We start from the raw sequence: 20,300 nt of genomic DNA, 5'->3' as shown, positions 1-20,300 counted from the left end.
CCCGGCCTCTGTTGACCTCTGAGCTCCAGGCAGTGTTTTCATCCTAAGCAGAGTTGGGGGGGGGCTCTCTTTGACCCGTTCCCTCCAGGTTTAGCTTCTGATAGTGACGACACAGGAAGCATCACTCACAACAGGGGAGCACACGAAGATAAGAGACAGACAGAGAGGAGGAATGAGGAGAGAGGTTGAAAGGCAACGGGGGTTATTTAGAAAGAGAAATGTAAAGAGAAACACCGGATTTCAAATAACTTCTTCTATTTAATAAATTTAATGCCTCTAGTGAACATTTTGGGAGTTTTTTAACAAATGTTCCACAACTTCTCAGTCTGGTGGTGTACAAACGGCGAGAGGGGTTATGGCCGAGTTACAGGGCAAACAGGTGTTATCTGTTCATAATCGATTGTGGTTAGACTCATGAGGAATGTCAGATCTCTATTAGTGATAGAAGTTGTGCGGAGTTGTCCAGGATTAACAAAGGTCATGTGAGATAATATGTCCTTAAGCTTACTATAAATATTTCATAGATGCCAGCGATGGAGAATCCGTGAAACCAACAAGGATGTACAGGAAACAGCAGCTTTATTATTGGTTCCATAAGACAGAATCCTTTGAGATTTTTAGTGAATTTTCTGAAAACATTTAATTCTGAAGGCTTTAATTTGAACATGTTGCTTTTTCACCCAATCAATGCTTCTCTGGGTTCTTAAAGAATAAAAATGAACAATAATAACTTTTTAAATGAACTAGTTAAAAAAAAAAAAATATATATATATATATATATATATATATATATTTAGCCCTTTCTTTATCATGTTACGTTCAGCAACAGTAGACAATAAATTAAAATATTAAAACTTCTAGTGTTCAGTTTAATTCTTGTTTCTCATTGAGATTTAACTTTTTTAAGAGTTGAATTAAAATGTGTGATTTTTTATTAAATTTTTTTATTTTTCACTAATGGAGTTTTTCCATTAGTGACTATTTTTTTAATTTTAGCTTTTTTTTTTAAATTCAGGACGTGATTTGGTGTCTCATGGTGTCACAATTGACACAACGTTTTCTGATGATGACGACGAGCAGCCGAGACGGAAGAGACATTTGCTTTGCACCTCGAGCCCAGATTCATCTGAAGATTAATAGAACAGGTTAGTCCAGTAAATATTATAAATCATACGTTTTCCATCACAGATGTGTATACAATATTTGAGTGGCAGAGTAAAGGCTAAATGTTAACGGAAAATGAGAGAACTCCTCTTTCCTTAGAGATGAAAGCAATTTAAGCGTAGCGTATTTATTCATAAAGCACTTTATTCATGACAAACCACTTTACAAGAATAAAAGACAAAGTTATGCTAATAACACCATAAAATCTGTAAGTCAAACTCTGGGGGGCAAAAATCACCAAAGCGCCATTTCTAGGAACTAGAAGCGAGTCACATCACAGCTGAGTTTCAGTCGAAAGGAATTGGAGTCTTATTTCCTGATATTTAGACATATCGCCTTAAATTGGGAAACAACAGCGCAACTCTACCACTGACTTGCAACGGGGATACTTCATCTCCACAAATAGCACAAGCCTGGAAGAGTGTGTGGTGAAGTTGCTAATGCTAACTGTTAGCTTCTACTAGCCAAGATGTTCTCAGCTGTTTTCATGTTTAACCTGCATGAAAAACTCAGAGTGACCAGTAATAATCAGAAATAATGATTAAAAAGTGTTCTATAGTGAACCACACCTTTAAAGAACCAAGCATTACTGCAAATATCATCACAGTGAGAAAGAATAAAAACAAAGCAAGATTTAAAGGGGAAAAGCCTGATAAAGGTGGTCCATTTTCAGATAAGATTTAAAATCAGCGAGAATCGACGCTTGACTAATCTGGAGTGGGATGGCAATTATTCTTGGTGTTTATTAAAAATTGAATTACATTTGATTTGATTTGGTCCGTTTATATATCTGAGGTGCACGAGAGTCCTCTAATGAAACATTACACCCCTTTTATCTGATTTATTTAGTCAAAAATGACTGTGAATATTTATTGGGAACACTTACTCTTTGCACACTCCACTGGTTAAATTACTGTTCAATTAAACAATTCTCTACTTTTTTTGTCCCTGGGTCAGCAACGACCTTTAATGTTTGCTGATCAGTTTTCTGTAGTTATTCTCCGGCCACTATGCACACCATTTAGTAAGATAATCCCCTCTTTAGGAGCATTTCGGTGCTTAATGCTGAGTGAATGAGAGTCACCGTAGTTTGTGTGTGTGGCTCGTTTACAGCCCATCAGTGTGACGAATAAGTTTAGAACACCATCCGTACACATCGTCAACTCATAATTCTACATTTCATTTGTTTCATTTTCTGATTGTTACTCATGAAATAAAATATGTGAATCTATAGGAAGAAAAAGTAAATAACACACACCTATGCCGCTGTCTGGTTTATTTAACTGTGGTAACTACCTGCCACAGGCTCTGCTTTCCTCGTATCATAAATCACTTGATACTAATCTTTAATCACAGTCATCTTTTCCCACACTCCAGAGTTGCGTGCTCCATCGGTCACATGAAAACAGGCTCTTTGACATTCTCCGGTGCTTCTTCGTGAACTGCTTGTGTCGCAGCTAACATCGCTGGGGGAGCGTGTCAGAGAACCTGGACAAGGTGTAAGGAAGAGTTGGACTTCACACACTTCACACACTCAGCTCTGTGTGAGATCGAGGAAACGGTCCCACCACCAAGAAACTGAGGCCGCCTTGTTATTCCCTCTTTTCATTATGAAAATAAACAAAACGCCATCTCTTTAATTTTCACCCTCTAAAGTAGCAATCTACTGAAGATAATTTAACCTCAATCTTTTTTCTTGGTTTGCCCTTTCTTCTCTAAATGTCATGTGGCCCTGTGGTGTTTTGTTCTAAATTAATAGGTTTATTTGGTGTTTATTCCCCCACTTCATCTTTTACCTCAGCCACCAGTGTTTTCAAGTTTCCGCTGTTGTGTCTCAATACTGGGAGCAATGAGCCGACCCGCTCTGGGTATTTATCTGACTGTTCAGCCTTTGGCTTTTCTTGTAGTCTTTTGTCATTTTGATGATACCCTTTTGTCTGTTGAGGTCTACGGGTGGCCACCTGAATAATCCTGCAGCAGTGTGTTCTCGCTGGATAAATAATCCCCACAAGAATGCCATACTCTCTCCTCTCCACTCAGCATGTGTTAGGTGTTTTACAAAGAGAGAGAGGGACGTCAAAGGCGGATTTACTGATGAGTGCACAACGACGAGATGAGATGAAGCGGGAGAGATTTGGGGACTGATTAGAAAATTTCAGTGGTTTCATTCAAAATGTGAATACTGAATACAAATATGTTTAACTTTTGTGTGTGTTTTACAAAAAATTTCTCTTTCTTTCAAGAACAATTGATTTAACAAGTTAAAAAGAAAATGTGTTGTACGAGTTTTATTTTGATGTTGTAAAATGTTAACAGAATGTTGTGAATTTTTTAAGTGATACTTTTTTTACATCATCACCTTTCAAAGCTTTTTGATGAAAATTAAATGGTTGAAAAACCTAAAATTTTTATTGGAAAATGTGGAGAAAAACAGGTAAATGTTCTTATTATAAAGTACAGCTAATGTAATTTACAAACTTAATCCCAGCGAGACTCGGTCTGGTAAAGACCTTCCAACCATCTTCACATAAAGAACATAACAAACCAAATAAGCAGCCACGACCTAAACTCCAAGCACCTCCAAATCTGAGACCATGGTTCTCGACCGGAAAAGGGTGGCTTGCCAACTCCGGGTCGGGACAGAGGTCCTACCTCAAGTGGAGGAGTTTAAGTATCTCGGGGTCTTATTCACATGTGAGGGTAGGAGGGATCGGGAAATCAACAGGCGGATTGGTTCAGCATCTGCAGTGATGCGGAAGCTGAGCCGATCTGTCGTGGTGAAGAGGGAGCTGAGCCAAAAAGCCAGGCTCTCGATTTATCGGTCGATCTACGTCCCAATCCTCACCTATGGTCATGAGCTTTGGGTGATGACCGAAAGAACGAGATCGTGGATACAAGCGGCCAAAATGAGTTTCCTCCGTAGGGTGGCCGGGCTCAGCCTTAGAGATAGGGCGAGGAGCTCGGACATTCAGGAGGGACTCGGAGTAGAACCGCTGCTCCTCCGGATCGAAAGGAGTCAGTTGAGGTGGTTTGGGCATCTGGTCAGGATGCCTCCTGGACCCCTCCCTGGGGAGGTGTTTCGGGCATGTCCTGCCGGCAGGAGGCCCCCGGGTCGACCCAGGACACGTTGGAGAGGTTACATCTCCAATCTGGTCCGGGAACGCCTTGGGGTCCTGCCAGAGGAGCTGGTGGAGGTGGCCGGGGAGTGGACGGTCTGGAGCTCCCTAGTTGGGATGCTGCCCCCGCGACCCGGACCTGGATAAGTGGAGGAAGACAACGACCTAACCTGTACTTGCTATTTTTATACAGTAATGATACTGATGTTGAGAATAATTCTAGGTGCCCTTCAGTAAAAGAAAGACAAACCCAAACTAGTCATTTAAATATTTAGAAAATTCACCATATTTCAGTGTATCAATATTTTCTTCCATCTGTAAGGGCAGTTGCGTCAGGTGATTGGAAAGACAATTAATGACAAGTATGTTAAAACAGAAAACATCAGAAATGATTAATAAGAAGTCACGGTGCTTCTTGGGAAATGACCTTTGGACAAATGAGACAAAACTGGAGCTGTTTGTTCAGAGATGCTAAAATGAAGCTGATAAAGAAAGGAAGACTTCCTACTGTGAAACACTGGGTTTGGGGTTGGCTCTGTTTTGGGGCTGCTCTGCAGCATTTGGCTAGCCTGGCAAAGCCTGACTAAATATATGTATTATTTAGTCTGGCAACGCTCCGTTGATGGCTCTCAGTCATGGGGCGGGTTCTACTGTTGTCTTTCAAACGATCTCCGCATGCTACTGAACAATAAACACACTCAATAAACTCAACACAATAGATGTCAGTAAACGAGGTGGTCCGCTGTTGAAGAAGGCAAAAATACATAATTTTTTCTAAAAAAAAAAAAAACTTAATACATCTATCTGCTCGTGATTCTAAATAAAGCCCAAGACCAAATAGTCCAAAATTGATGTAAAAGCTGTTTCAAACGAGCTGTCAACATCTTCTTCCACTCTGTTGTGTCATCCTGCCCACCAGACAAATAAAGGGACCTGATTGGCCCACAAGGTGGATAAAGCGCTGTGATTGGTTCACAAAGCAGATGGAGTGCTGTGATTGGCCCACCATTATAGCACAATAAGTGGCTGCAGAGGTTCCAATGGAGCGTTCCTAGATCAAACTTTGCGAAGCAAGAATTTGGTCTAGTTCACTAGGCTAGCATTTGGCTGAAGGTGTCTTGAATCTGTTCTGAGTCCAATGAAATTTCCAGATTGTTTAGTTATTCTGGGGGTGCCACCCAGTTTCAGGAAGCTTGGTCTCAGTCACAGGTCTTGGCTATGAACCAATCTGAAGATGGTTCTGACCTTTGAAGCCCTGATCTAAGTCCTGTTGAATATCTGTGGAAGCATTTCCAACCTAGCCTAGAAATCTAGACGCACTGTAGCGATGGCAAAAAATACTGCTGTACAGGTTAGTCTAGCCACGCTCCATTCTAGGCTCAGCATGTCCAGTGGCCAAACAATTTTAGGACAGGCCAGTCAAAGAGCTCGTTTGTGGGGAGACCTTAAGCAGGCTTAGCACCAGAGCTGCGACGGAGAAAAACTACGCAGCAACGGCTCAGGAATTGCGCTTGTTTGAAACAACCTAGGCATGAACTTTGGGTGATTTAAGCCTGGGGCACACTGGAGGCAGATGTGCCGCATTGTGCCTATGATTTTGAGGGGTCAAGTGGTCAGACAGGACGTGTCGCGCCGCTGAGCGCTTCTTGGAAAGTCGCGCCATCTATTATCATCTGTCTTGACATTGTGTTTTGTGAGACTGGAATTCATTAAAAATGGGTAAGCACACTATTTATTTGAATACTTTAACATCAATAGTACTTAAAATGTATCCAAACTGCGGCTGGGTGTGTGCCGGCGGTTGGGTCTTTGCCGTAAAGCTGTTCCGTGTTGTAAGGTCTGTTGTAAAGTACTCTGCAATGTTGTAAACAGCCGAGGCAGTGGTGGCACCGTGGCGCTTAAGATAGAACTTATGCCTAGCCTCGGAGACGTGGCGCTCCCCATGTACCTACTCTCATTAACTATAATGGCTTCTATTTAAAATGACAGCGTGGGCGTGATGAGTCTGCCTCCGATGTGCCCTAGGCTTAAGATTTATCTTTGACACATGAGCAGATAGAGCTAATGAAGTCCTTTATTTAGAAAAATTATGTATTTGCTGCTCATTCTTTGACGGTGTTTGGACTGCCCCATGGACTGAAATTCCACAGTGATGAATATACCACATTGTTTGTTGCTCTGATTGGTCCTAGACAACCATATTTCGCCCCATGATGAGCTCTGTCTATGTGGAGTGGCCAGGCTGTACATTTACTTATATAGGATGACATGCAGTCTGAAAAAAAAAAAAAAAACAAAGCCTGAGACAGCTGGTACTCACAAAAATGGTGACCGTATTACTAGTCCACAGGTACAGAATTAGCATGATTGTAAATACTAAACCCAAAAGCAATGCAACATTTTAGTTCAGAATGTTTTTAGTTAAAAAAAGTTAAAACGCAACAGCATTTGTAGATTATATCAAACCTTTGTTGGTTTGAAGTTATTTTTTTATCATTGTTTGCAAAAAAATAAAAATAAAACTTTGAGTGTACCACAACTTTTTGTGTTTGAACAAATGTACTGGTACACTCACCAGCTAACCTTAATAAACCCAACAAGTTGTATAACAATTAAAGCATAATACTTTGATTGGGCTAAAGCTTGGTGTTAGTGCATTTTTTGTGCTCAAATGACAAAAACGTTAGAAAATTAAAGGGTTATATAAGGGTCAAACAAGGACTTTACAGCATGAACACGTTTTTGTGTTTGAGACATTTGCAAAGTTGTGTCTTGAAAAAGACAGAACCCCTTGGCTAGTTTCCAAGGGCAATCCTCACTCAACTGCACACGTGCTCCTGCAGCTGAAGGGGTTAATTCTGCTTGGGAAACGGCTATGATGACTGTGCCAGCCTGAAATTAAAAGTTCAGTCACCAGCTTGTCATCGTCGTTCACTTACCGGGTGCACCTGTAGAAATCCCATCATCCAGAGAAATGACAGGAGTCTTCCTGCAGCAGAGAGACAGAGCAGTCTTTGTTTGATTTCAGGCTGACGTCTCTCACCACTCGCCTCCTTCCGTTCTGAAACAACTCAGTGTGTAAAAACCAAAGATCACATCTGACTGTTTATTAAACTGCTGACAAACCTGTCTGGCTCTGTGATATTAGAGCAACATTAATGTCTATCTCAGTAATATTAGTAGTTTTATTGAGTTAATCATGCCAGACTCTATTAATGTCTTTAACTCACAGTGGGTGAGCTGTTTGGAAGTCAAAAAATGCATAGGGAAAAAACTAACAGGTCTTAATGCACATTTAGCATTTAGTGGAAAAATTTACACTGTTAGGTTCGTTCTGTGTTTTCCTGATACCATTTTATTTGGTTCTTTTTCTATGCACAGAGTCCTGGACGTAGTTTTGACTTTAGAAGTGTGTGTGTGTGTGTGTGTGTGTGTGTGTGTGTGTGTGTGTGTGTGTGTGGTGGTGGTGGTAATATGTAGAAAACTACAGCCTAGAGGCTCTTTTATGCAATGTCAGGAATGCAAAACTGCCAAGTGTACAGGTGGCAGGAATGGCCAGCCACACGTTAGCAAGTATCAGTAGAGCCAATAGATGAGTTTATGGACGGTTCTAATTAGAAACAGACTTCAACACAAGTGGTTGTTTTCTGCTTGGTCCTAGTGTCTATTTAATATAGTGTAATGTTGTTTGTGGACGGTAAAAAGTGCAGGAGACAAAAATTGACTTTGGAAAAAGTGTGTGTGTGTGTGTGTGTGTGTGTGTGTGTGTGTGTGTGTGTGTGTGTGTGTGTGAACTCACCGTGGGTGTGTGTGTGGGGGAGGGTTATACTGTAGTGGATTGTTGTTAAAAATAAATAGTTTAATTTGTATTCTTTTTATCCATATTTTAATTACTGATTCAAACTCTTTCCATCAGCCAAAGCTTGTCCCACTTTAAGTCGTTTAGGTGAATTATTGTGTTTGCAAATATTTTGGCTCTGATCCCTATTACATCATCCAGCTAACAAATGTACTGTGCTGTACAGTAACTGCCAAGCAGTTTTTTATTGGCCACCAGACCCTTAAGTGGATGACTAAGGCTGACTCGTACTTGTATATCCACTTAAATAGTAATTAGAACCAAAGAAACCAAAATGACATTTTACAGCTGACTATTTTCTCTTAGGGCTGGGAATTCATTATGTTATTATCTTAACTTCCTCATGGTGAAAGACCAAAGAATGGTCAAGTTATCCATAATGTCTGCTATTGTATAGGTTTAACGGCTAATTGGTTTAATCATTGTCTCACACACCCGTTTCTGCTCTGGTTCTACCACAGTAAAGATTAAACCTCATTTTAAGAGCCTTTAAATTACAATGTGTATTTTTATCATTTAACTATGATTCACTTTTCATATTTTGTTTTGTACTAGTTTTAAAATCCAAGCTGAAGACCCATTTTTATGAACTGGCTTTTAAATCTGTGTGAGTGATTGACTGTGTTGCTTTTTTAGTCTCATTTTAAAATGTTTTTATTTGGTTGTGTTTTATTCACTTTTAGAGGATTTTATGTGTTATGTTTAAATCTGTGTCTGTGAAGCACTTCGGTGGCATGTAAGAGTCTGTAAGGTGCTATGTAAAGGTCGAGTCGACTATTCCATTGCACGTTTTTCTCCTGCACAAATATGAATGTAGTTTCTATGTTTGTACTAATTCAGATTTTGCAAATGCGTGTGCATTTACGCTATTGCTAGATTAGCTGGACCAAATCATAATCAAATATGAGTGTGTATCACTGCTTTAGATTCATGTTGAGTCAATTTAAAAGTAGTTTGTGTTTTACTTAAGATTTTCAATTCATTTATTTCTTCAAAGTAATTTTTGTTCATCCCTACAAGATTCCAACTCATTGCAAATGTAACTATTAGTTTCTTTTACAAAGAAATGTAATGCACCATGTTTCAGAGTCCAACAGAAAAGTGACCAAATATTCCCTCTACTTGAACAATCATGCATACCTTACTCACAAATCTGTAACCACAGAAACAATTTAATTTGTTTTTTTTTCTTCAATAGATTTGCAGTGATCCCTAGTATAAATGAATACCTTGTGAGTAAATTTGTATCGGAAAAACGCTCTGGTGCTCCTGCATCTCCACAAATAACAAAAGACTGAAGGAGTTCTACCATATGGTGTAAGTTGCTAAGGCTAACAGTTAGCTTCTAATTGCAGATAAGCGCTCTGCTCTCTTCTGGATGCTAAATCAACAACAGCCTTCTGTGTTGCAAGCCAAGATGGGTGAGTCAATGGATGCTAATTTTATAATATGACATGCAATTGTCTGACTTTTCTAATCCAAGCATTTTCCATGTCAGGGGCCAATTCAGGCAATAGGGGTAGAAGAATATTTTCACATTTATCCCACATGTTAAACTCTGATGACCTGGCAAACCATCCTATATGTGTATCTATGTATGAGTATATGAATATATATATATATATATATATATATATATATATATATATATATATATATATATACATATATATATATATATATATATATATATATATATATATATATATATATATATATATATATATATATATATATATATATATATATATATATGTATATATATATATTTATATATATATGCACTTGACATCAATTTCCCTCTGGGATTAATAAAGTATTTTTGAATTGAATTGAATTGACTCAAATAAAAGCCCAAGTCATATAAATATGTAAATAGTCCAAAGTTGATGCCAAATCCATTTCAAACGCTCGTCACCATCTTTGTTTTTTTTTTTTTTTTGCTCAGTCGCAGTAACATCCCGCCCACCCACAGAGTGCTGTGATTAGCCTACAGAACCAATAGAGTGCTGTGATTGGACTGCTACGGAGCTGTCGCCATCTTGGTTTTGCTCAGTTGCAATAACTTCCTGCACACCTGACTGAGGAAACCAATGGAGCACAGTGATTGGACTGTTATGGATGTCGGTGAACAGGGCAGTCTGCCATACATGGTCAAATAAGACGCAATCCAAACTCGGAGTGCAGTGATTGGCTCGGCACCAGATGGCTGGGGCTGAGGTTCCAATCGAGCATAACTAGATCATCTTCAGCTTTGGCAAAAAGATGGTCTAGATTCCTGGGCTGAAACTCACCGAGTGACCAATAAAATAAAAAAGAACTAAAAATGGGGTTTTGGTGATCTCGGTCTTTAACAAGTTTCGGCACCAACAGTCTAGTGCATTACATGCCAATGATAAGTGCATTATAAACTAATACAGGTGTAAATTAGAAGAAGAAGAATCATTTTCATAGTGCCTCTCAAGATAAAAATCACAAGGTGCTTCAGAAGAAAAAATCTAATTAAAAAATGTATACGCTTTTTAATAAATTAAGAAATGTAAAAATGAGAGGAAAAAAAGAGAAAATGCATAAGAAAGAAGTAATTGGTGCACCCTGGGAAAAGTGGAACAGGTAGAAAGAGCTGAATAAAAAGAGGGTTTAATATGTTATACCACCTTTAGGGCACACTCGACACCTGTCAGTTGATCGTTTCAGTTTATTTTCTTATTGTTTGATTGTGAATATTAGTGTTTGATCCTTTTTATTTAATTAGATTCTTGGTGTTTGATCTTTTGCTTCTACGTCTTGACTCTAAGCTAATAGATCCTATGTCCAGTGTGTGTGTCTAAATGGCAAATAAGATCTTCTATCTTATCTGAAAAATTGTTGCTGAGAAGAATATCACACAACCAATCAGAAAGGAATGAAATCATTTGCACCCTGAACTGGTCATTTTGTCTAATCTCCTAATCAGTCACTAATAACGGGGTGATGCACTTGTGTGGTAGCTGCTGCTTAGAAAGTGTTGCACATGGTTGTAGGAGAGCTTGTTACTGGTTTTGACTAAACATTTGGAACACAAAGTCTTATATCTCCATCTGGTCTTTAATTTAGTAATCATGTTAATAAAACATTTTTGTGTAAATCTAGTTTAAATATCAGCATCATCTTTTTCCTTTAAACAAAACAAAAAAAAAGTAAAATAAAAACACCCCAAAATTCATAAAAAAATTGAGATCCTTTCTCAGATCATTGCTTTGACTTTTACTGAAGCTGGTGATCAGCTGCTGTGGTCTGGACCTCATTATTAGCCTCCAAAAGATTAAAAAGGTTCCCGTCCATCCAGAAGGAGCTTTGTTTCCCCTCATGTTCCTCTCTAAACAGGCAGCTAAATCACACACACACACCACTACCAGGTTGTTTCCCTGAAGGAAATCACAGCAAGCTGTTTTCTCTTTCTGTTTGTGAGATGGTTTTAAGTTATTTCACTCTATTACTAATGAAATGATCTCTCTCCTGACAGTGTCAGTTGGATGTGTTAGTATAACTATATAGTGGAGATATTTTTGTCATTGTTTCTGATCTAGGAGGTCTGACCTTTTCCCATTGGTGAATTATCTCCAAACTGAGCAGCTCTCACGCTGCTTAGTCTCAGAGGAGCTGTCTCTCTATGTCAGAGGAGTTTAACGCACCCTTTATCCTGTCTGCAGTGGCGTGGGGCCGGAGGCAGACCACCTTTTATAGGTCATGTGATACGTGGGTCATCTCGAGGCCCACCCAGCAGATCACTGGGATCAAACGGTCTTTCACTAGCTCTTTGAATCTGTGATTTATATGTGCCTGAAGGCAGTAGCGCTTCCATGGTTACACATACAGTACAAATAAGTTTTGAATGACGTTTTTGTGTTGATCGTTAGCACCTTTGTTTTCATCTCATGCCGAGGGTGATTTTCATGTTTTTTCTGTTACCCTAAGCTGTAAGATGAGAAATTAATTCAAGTAGACAACCCGTTGCTCCCAGCCTTCCTGTTCCATCTTATCTCCTTCTTGCCCCTTTTTCTCTGTTCAGACCAGTCCAGCCTTGCAGGGGACATATGCAACATGGGTAACTGTTTCTGGGCTCCAAGATGATTGCAATGCACACAGACATGGAAGAGAGGCATCTACGACTTTTTGCAAGAGCCCCCAGGCCTCTGGCTTTTATTTCCGAGGCTTTTCACCTCTGCTTTGCCTGCTGCCTCTCAGCTGGCTTCAGACAAAGATAATGATTCTGAACGACGAGTCTTCCTCACCACTGTGCACCGAAATGTTCTCCATCATTGATTTAGTCTACATGTTCTGCACGTCTATAACTCTTATTATTATCTAAGATGTAGTTGCAGCACAAACCTGTTATAAAATGCATACATTTATTTGATCATTGGTTTATTTGTACAAAGATGTTTAACTTGAAGTGAAATATCCATTTATCACAATGCGTCTAAATATCCAATGTATGGAATTTTAATGACTTTTGTCCAGTAAGCCCTTTGGTAATACTCGAATGTTCTTCATTTAGTTGTGAGAGTTTGGTGAAATATATATTTTCAAATCTGGTGATTTCTTGTCTCACCAGACATTCTCTAAAGATAGATATTTGGATGATTTGAAGTGTATCCCAGTCAGATGATTGTTAAGCATTATTTAGTCAACCTTCCTACTTCTTTAAATTAACTAGAAACAAAAACTGAGATACTTTATTAATAAAGAATTGCTATTAAGACAGTTATCACCATTCAGACGCCTAGGGACACAGATGTTGACATCTAGGCATTTTTACATGGTTTGTAAACCAAATGTTACATAAGTTTGTTGATGGTTTGATTAAAAAAACATTATTTTGAAACTACGAGATGCCACTTGGAGAATCTAGACAATTTGGCTACCACGCACTTCCACCCGCACGCGCACTCACAGTGTGTGTGGTTAAGCCCTCCTACATGTTTAGCTGCAACCAATCATGGTGATCGTATCATCGATGAACTGGTCCGTCACCTCCCACAACCAGAGCTCCCAGTCAGTCTTTGCCTCTCTGCTGAGAGTCTGATGGGTTATTCGCCTCCACGAACTGATCAGTGTTGACAGATGAACACGTTAATTCATGTGTTCTTAAACCATCATAAACACCATTAAGGCGTGTTTAGTCAATTTTTGCGCGTATGCGCATCTATTTGAGCGGCTCAGTTGAATGGAGGAGAAACGGACCTTTCAGTCTTTGGCTGTTGGAACAAACAGTTTTAACTCAAAAGATAAATAAAGAATAAACCAGAGAAAGGTCCGCGCCCTGTTTCCAAACAGTAAGGACGAGTACATTTGCAGGCATAAAACTGTTTGAATCACTGGTTTGCGTTGCGCTTCTTGTGTAAAATGAACAGACGGAGTCCTTATCTACAAATAATAATAAAAAATAAATAAACACCATTTAAAACGGAGCCACCTGATTGGACGAGGAGCGCATCTCGGGCACATGGCCAAATTAAGTTTTTCCCCTCCTCCAGAAGGTGCCTCATTCACTTTTTAAGCGGGCCCCTCCTCTCTGACTGACTACCAGCGTGAGTTAGCCAAATCCCGCAGTTTCACACAAACACTTCGGGGAGTCTGGGGCTCCGTTCATAAGTTGGATGTCACTGGAGGAGAGTTCTGCCATCCTGCAGCATCAGTGAGCAAAGCGCCGGGAAGGAACGCGGTTCTGCATCAATCTGGAGTGGCCCTGTCGAAACGCAGGTTTACGCACGCATGTTGCGCACTGGGAATAACTGGGTGTTAGGACTCGTGTGAATATTTACTTATTTTATGGAGAAAATTCACATTTAAATCGTAAGTATTCATTTTATTTCATTTCTTCTATTTATACCCAGTCGTTGGAACGTTATGCTGTTCTAATGTAACTAATCTCTGCGTGATGTTCTTCTCCGCATGTAACACTTTGTTGTGTTAGTAAGCACACGCCTGATAATGAAGCGAATCAGTTTGTGTAAACCCATTTATCAGATTGCAAATAACACACCCGGTGATGCGTGCTGTCCCCAGAATACTTGCAGTATCTGTCCCGCTGCTTATATAGAACAGAAAATTAGGAAACTTATCCAAACCTGCTCAAAAGTTTCTCCACTGGTTTGTTTTTTGTATTTTATTATTTTTGAACAATCAGAGCATCATGACTATGTCATGATTTCTTCTAGACAGATGCAACTTTTTTTCACACTTAATAAGAAAGTGACATCAACAATCAGTAAATGACGCTGAAATCCTTTTATCCTTCACAGTTAGGAACTTCTGCGTCTAGGGCAACTGGATCTAAAAATCTGCAACCAATTATCTTCCTGTGTGATGCTGACTTTGGTGATCTCATTTAAGGAGTCTCGTTGTGATTTCCTGGAGAGGGTTCATGACCAAACAAAACCAAACATTTTAAACTTCAAGACTTTCTCTTGATTCATTATCAGATGATAATTTAAAACTGGTTGTTGCTAATTGCCTTTGATAGAGCTCCCATAGTGTTGATCTCCCGCTGAGACCCATGTTGATGTTTATACAGTGGGGTGCTAATGAGTACAGGGGGTTCATGGCTCCTGTCTCCAGAAACTCCTCAAGTTTGACCCCACAGGGAGATTTAACCCTCCCAACTCCACATATGTTCACTGAAAACAAGAGATTGTGTCAGTAGCACTTTCTAAGGGAGATAAGAGTTAAAATAGAACAAATAAGTGAACCAATATCTTTTTACTGCATATATTACATTTTCTGCTGCTTTATTCATTCTTGTAGTATGGTATCAAATATATATTTTTTTATTCCAAAAATAATATGCGTGAGTAACGTCAGCCTGATGCTTGAGTTGTTCCCTAAAAATGCTTTTTCTTTTTTTCCCCCAACAGATGATTCTAAATATTAAGCACATTCTGTGGCTGTGTTACTATCTCTGTGAAGTTGCAACAGGCAAGGGCTCACCCCACACACACACACACACACACACACACACACACACACACACACACACACACACACACACACTGCATCTTGCAGTATTTTTCAGCACAAAGTAAAAGTGGCATTAGCTTTATTCACCCCGTTTCTCATCAGCAGTACCCCATACCTCTGCCACAACCCCCACCCTCCACCCGCTCTATCTCATGGTATAGACACCTTTCAATTAGCCGGAGCTCCCAGTCTGCAGGCTGAACAGCTGTTTTTATTGCACATGCTAATAAGACCCCCTGTTAAAGCACATAGGCTCATGCCTCTGGGGCTGTCCCACCAGTCTCCTAAGCATGCCACATTGTTTCCTGCAAACGCCCCCCTCTACATCCCTTCCCCCACCTACAGCTACGAAAAAAAACTTTTCAAAAAAGTACTTTTGTTCTTCTTCAATCAGATTCAACCTGACCTAATTTGTGTGGATTCCACATGGTCCTGCTGCATAAAAGAGAGATTATTTGAGAGAGAACATGAACTTAAGTAGAGTCATTATGCACTGATGCAACCATCATCCTTTTTTTAACCAATAATTTTAACTTCATACAGACATGCCGTACATAGACTACACCGTGCAGTAAATGAGCTCCCACACCCAGTATTTTAAGGATGAGGTTCAACTTTCCAAGAGCCACTCTCAAATCATGATGCATGTTTTCTTATTAGGCTGGGTTTAGTCGTCCCACCCTATCAACACTAATGAGTCAGGCAGTTTATACTTTAGCGTCCGCTTACATGTGTTTGGAGGGATCTGAAATGTTATGTTTTTGGATGAAAGGGAAATGAACAAAGAGGGTGGTGTTGAAATGTAAAATTAATAACTGGAGATGTTTTTAACTCTTTTTCTTCTCCCGTTTGTTTTTATTTCAGCATCCAGCTCATTAACAATAATCAAACCAGTCACTGGGGTCCTCTCAGGGAAAGTGAATCTTCCATGCTTCTTCTCAACAATCCCAACCTCAAATCCAGCCGTCAGTCCCAATGGATTGATTTCCAGCCAAGATTTCTTGCGGATTAAATGGGTCAAAATAGTGGGAGGTGTTCAGTCTACAGTGTTGGTGGCACAAAATGGAGTCATCAAAATCGGCTCGAGCTACAGGAACCGCGTATCGGTGCCCAGTCATCCCGAGGTTGTCGGTGACGCCTCGCTGACTATGGTCAAGCTACGTGCCAGCGATGCTGGCACCTACCTGTGCGAGGTCATGTATGGAATCGCCGACACCCGGGATACAGTTGACCTCGACATCAGTGGTAAGATCCCTCCCACCTCATCCTGGCATTAGACCAAAAACATGAAAATTGCAGAGAAGGAATGGTGCAAAGGCTTGATAAAAGGGACATTTTATACCAGTGCTGATAGAAATGTAAACGGCATGAAGGAACTATTGGTGCCATTCTGCTTCTCACTTTGATAGCTGCAGCTACCCAGTATTTACAGAGTAACCACAACTTTCAGTCGATCTTATTGTAGGTAGAGGTGATGCTGGTTAGAAAGAGAAAGAAATGAAACTTTGAGTCCTTGTTAAGTCAACTCTTTTGATTTTGTTCATGTGTTCATCCAATTTTTCACTTGGTAGAAGTCAGACATTCAATATATTCCATGACACATTTCCCTTTTTGTGGAGCTTTAAAGCGAATGATCAATTATTCTCTTCCATATGACCAAAAATCAATATTCTACCTAATCATGAAAATAAAATTGTGAAGGTACTCATTATCAGTTGTCACATTTTGTCATTGTTTGTTTTGGATATGCGATCACTTAAGCATTGTGAGAGACAACTGTTGTTGAAAGCATGGGGGGGGGGGGGGGACTGGGATACTTTTGGTTTACAATCTGAACAACCTCTTTTCCAACAATCTGCAATGTTAATTGAGACCATCAATCAAATGTTTTGCGTCTGTTTACTCTCCACAAATATGGGGATTTCAGGGCCATGGCATCATATTGCACTTATCTTGTTCATTTGCGGTAAACTGTGGAGTATTTCACATATCCTCTTGGTTTATTGCAAAGCTCCTCCTTTCCAAAGACGCTGAGAGGCTCATTTATTTCATGCTTAGAGTGTGCTGTACAAGACACTTGCCATAATTTACCACTCTGAAATTATGCTGATGAATTCCAGATGACTTTCTCCCTCTTTACAGACATTTCATTATGTCTAATCTTTGGACAATATGTTGTTTGTGTCACCAGGTGTTGTTTTTCATTATCGGCCTAACACCGGCAGGTACGCTTTGAATTACCAGGAGGCTGTCAAAACTTGTCAAAACATCGGGGCAACCATTGCCACCTACGGGCAACTCAGAGCAGCCTATGAGGATGGCTATGACCAATGCGATGCTGGGTGGCTGTCTGACCAGACAGTGAGGTTAGTTTTGTTGTTCATTATTTTAATGCCTCCACGGTAACACCTACTTGTGATGACCTCAACACAAAAAGACTCTGAACTTTACAATAGTATTTATTCATTTTCTATAGATATCCAATAACAAGACCCAGAGATCGTTGCCATGGAGATCTTCCGGGTAAACCCGGTATTAGGTCATATGGAGTCAGGGATCCCCTGGAGACCTATGACGTATACTGCTATGTAGACAGACTTGATGGTAAGCAATGTTGTCGTTTAAAAGGCAATGACACAAACTTCACACTTACTAACCCTCTAACATTTGGAAAAATATGATCATTTTTATTGCATGGCTGAAATGGTTTTTCTTAGGCTGTCAACCAGAAATGTCATTAATAGGCTTTTGCTGCACAGATTATAGGAGATTCTCTCTTAGTCCATTTTCTTTCTGCTCGAGTTATACCCTACTTAGAGTATTTAAGATAACTACCCTCCATCTTTCCTCAATTAGATAAAACATTTCTCTTGTCCATCAGTGTTAGAGTTTGTTTATTTATTTGTGTCAATAGATATTATATTTAAACTTTAAATTAACATCCTGGGCTGACAGTGGGGAACGTCTGGGAGTGTCGCCATTTATTTCTAAGGACATGAACTGACAGTGTGTGCTTGTAGAAACCACACCACTAGCCTATTTATTAGTGTCTGGATGTTATTGTTGTTTCAGATATCTGCCTAAACCCAGAACAGAACTTTGAATCAACGTTTGTCCCATTTAACTATTATCAAGGTCCTATTGCAAGGTTAAACAGAAATGTTTAAGAAAAAAAATGTTTAGAATTTATTACAAATACTTTCTGAAAGAAAATTTCAGAACTACAGTGGAGAAAAAAAGTATTTAGCTGGCCTCCAACTCTTCTAGTTCTCCCACTTAAAGACGAGAGAGGCCTGCAATTTTCATCATAGGTATACCTCAACTGTGAAAGACACAATGAAAAAAATCAAAAAAATCCAGAAAATCTCATTGACTGATTTTTAAAGAATTATTTTCAAATGATGGTGAAAATCTGTGAATATTTAGAGAAAACATTTGACCTCTGTTATTCCCAACAAGGTATATAACCAAATATTGAGATGATCAAATATTTTTTTCACCATAATTTGCAAATGAATTATTTCATAATGAGACAATGTGATTTTCTGGATTTGTTTTCTCATTTTGTCTCATAGTTGAGGTATGCCTATGATGAAAATTACAGGCCTCATATTTTTAAGTAGGAGAGCTTGCACAGTTGGAGGCTGACTAAATACTTTGCTACCCCACTGTATACTCCTCATGACTATACTTGTTGCTATTTTGTTTCTTTCTTTGCCATTGTTATCCATTTGTAATTACATGTTTACCCTACAATTTAGGTGAAGTCTTCTTTGCTCCTGGGGGACACAAGATGACATTTGACCAAGCCCGTGAAGAGTGTGCAAAACACAATGCTGTCTTGGCAAACACTGGCCACTTGCACGCTGCATGGAGAAAGGGGCTGGACAGATGTGACTATGGCTGGCTCTCTGATGGCAGTGTACGGCATCCTATTGCAGTGGCAAGGCATAAGTGCGGAGGAGGCCTTCTAGGTGTCAGGACCATGTATCGCTTCAGTAACCAAACCGGCTTTCCACGTCCTACTAGGAAGTTTGGGGCTTACTGTTTTAATGGTAACATTTTTTTCCTAATTTCACCATTTAACACATTTTAACGAGACATTATACCCACTCCAAAACTCTCGACTAAGCTTTAGATTTGATTGAGACTTACTTTGGTCATCTAGAATCATTTACTACACAGCAACTGTTGCCACACTAAGTAATGTTTATGCACTGCTATTAAAATGTTCCCATAGTGCCTTTACTTACCAAATAATGAGAAGTATCATATTTAATCAGAATAAAAAGCACCATTAAAATTCAGATTAGCCTAAATTAAAGTACTGGTGAGTGAAGGTGAGTTCAATAGTGATAAGATTTTATGGTACTACTTTAGAATAAAGCTCCCTTAGTAACTGGCTAATAAATAGTATATAAATATGTTATAAAAACTGCACACTTTAAGAGTGTTTATTATGCATTAAGTAAGGGCAAGAATGAGAGAAAACGGACCTTTCTTTTTGCCAAATAGTGAGCCAAATCTGTTTACCTATGTATTTCATCTAGAGATACTTTATTAAACATTTCAGATTAAGTTACTAATTAATAAACACAACAAAAGTTTGTAAACATCATTTTTTAGCATATACTATTGTCCTTTATCACTATTATAAACATCTATAGCTAAAAAAAGAGTCCTATTATAGGTGCAAAACATTAAACTATTCTTTATGCTGGCCACATGTTTATTTAACTGTTGATAACATGAAAACAAATAAAACGTAATAGTTTGTTTTCCAACTTCCAAGTATCAGTGCATGATTTGAAGCTGAAGTTGGGTGGAGAAAGGGTAAGACTTTCATCTCGGCTTGGTGCCTGATGCAGACATATTTTGCACGTTTGAAAGGCTCACTGAAATAGTCAAACATTTTAGTGTCAAAAAGTGCTGTTTACTTTATATAGTCTGGTATAGATCTACACAATTTTTTTGCATGTGCTAGGTCACGAGTTGTCATTTGTAAAAGAACAGACAGGGATTGTGGGCCGAGGCCGTTCCCTGACCAGGCCCAACTGTAAGAAGCTATGAGCTCATCTTCTGGGCTTATTCACTTCTGCTTCCACACCCTTTGATTTTCTGCCTCTTGACAACACAGTATAATTCCCCAGATTTGACAC

General features: G+C 39.3%; 1 protein-coding gene across 1 annotated transcript in view; it reads left to right on the top strand.

Moving 5' to 3' along the window:
- The first annotated feature begins 1,016 nt into the window (after window positions 1-1,016).
- Window positions 1,017-20,300, top strand: part of LOC107396386 (mucin-3B) — a 94,542-nt gene continuing 75,258 nt past the window's right edge. The window contains exons 1-6 of the mRNA XM_070546087.1: window positions 1,017-1,145; window positions 15,039-15,099; window positions 16,006-16,386; window positions 17,333-17,507; window positions 17,618-17,745; window positions 18,903-19,196. Coding sequence (XP_070402188.1) covers window positions 15,039-15,099; window positions 16,006-16,386; window positions 17,333-17,507; window positions 17,618-17,745; window positions 18,903-19,196 — 1,039 coding nt within the window. The 5' untranslated portion in view covers window positions 1,017-1,145. The remainder of the gene's footprint in view (window positions 1,146-15,038; window positions 15,100-16,005; window positions 16,387-17,332; window positions 17,508-17,617; window positions 17,746-18,902; window positions 19,197-20,300) is intronic.

Source organism: Nothobranchius furzeri, chromosome 17 (assembly GCF_043380555.1).
Source record: "Nothobranchius furzeri strain GRZ-AD chromosome 17, NfurGRZ-RIMD1, whole genome shotgun sequence".
NCBI lineage: Eukaryota > Metazoa > Chordata > Actinopteri > Cyprinodontiformes > Nothobranchiidae > Nothobranchius > Nothobranchius furzeri.
This window is presented reverse-complemented; position numbering and strand designations above follow the sequence as displayed.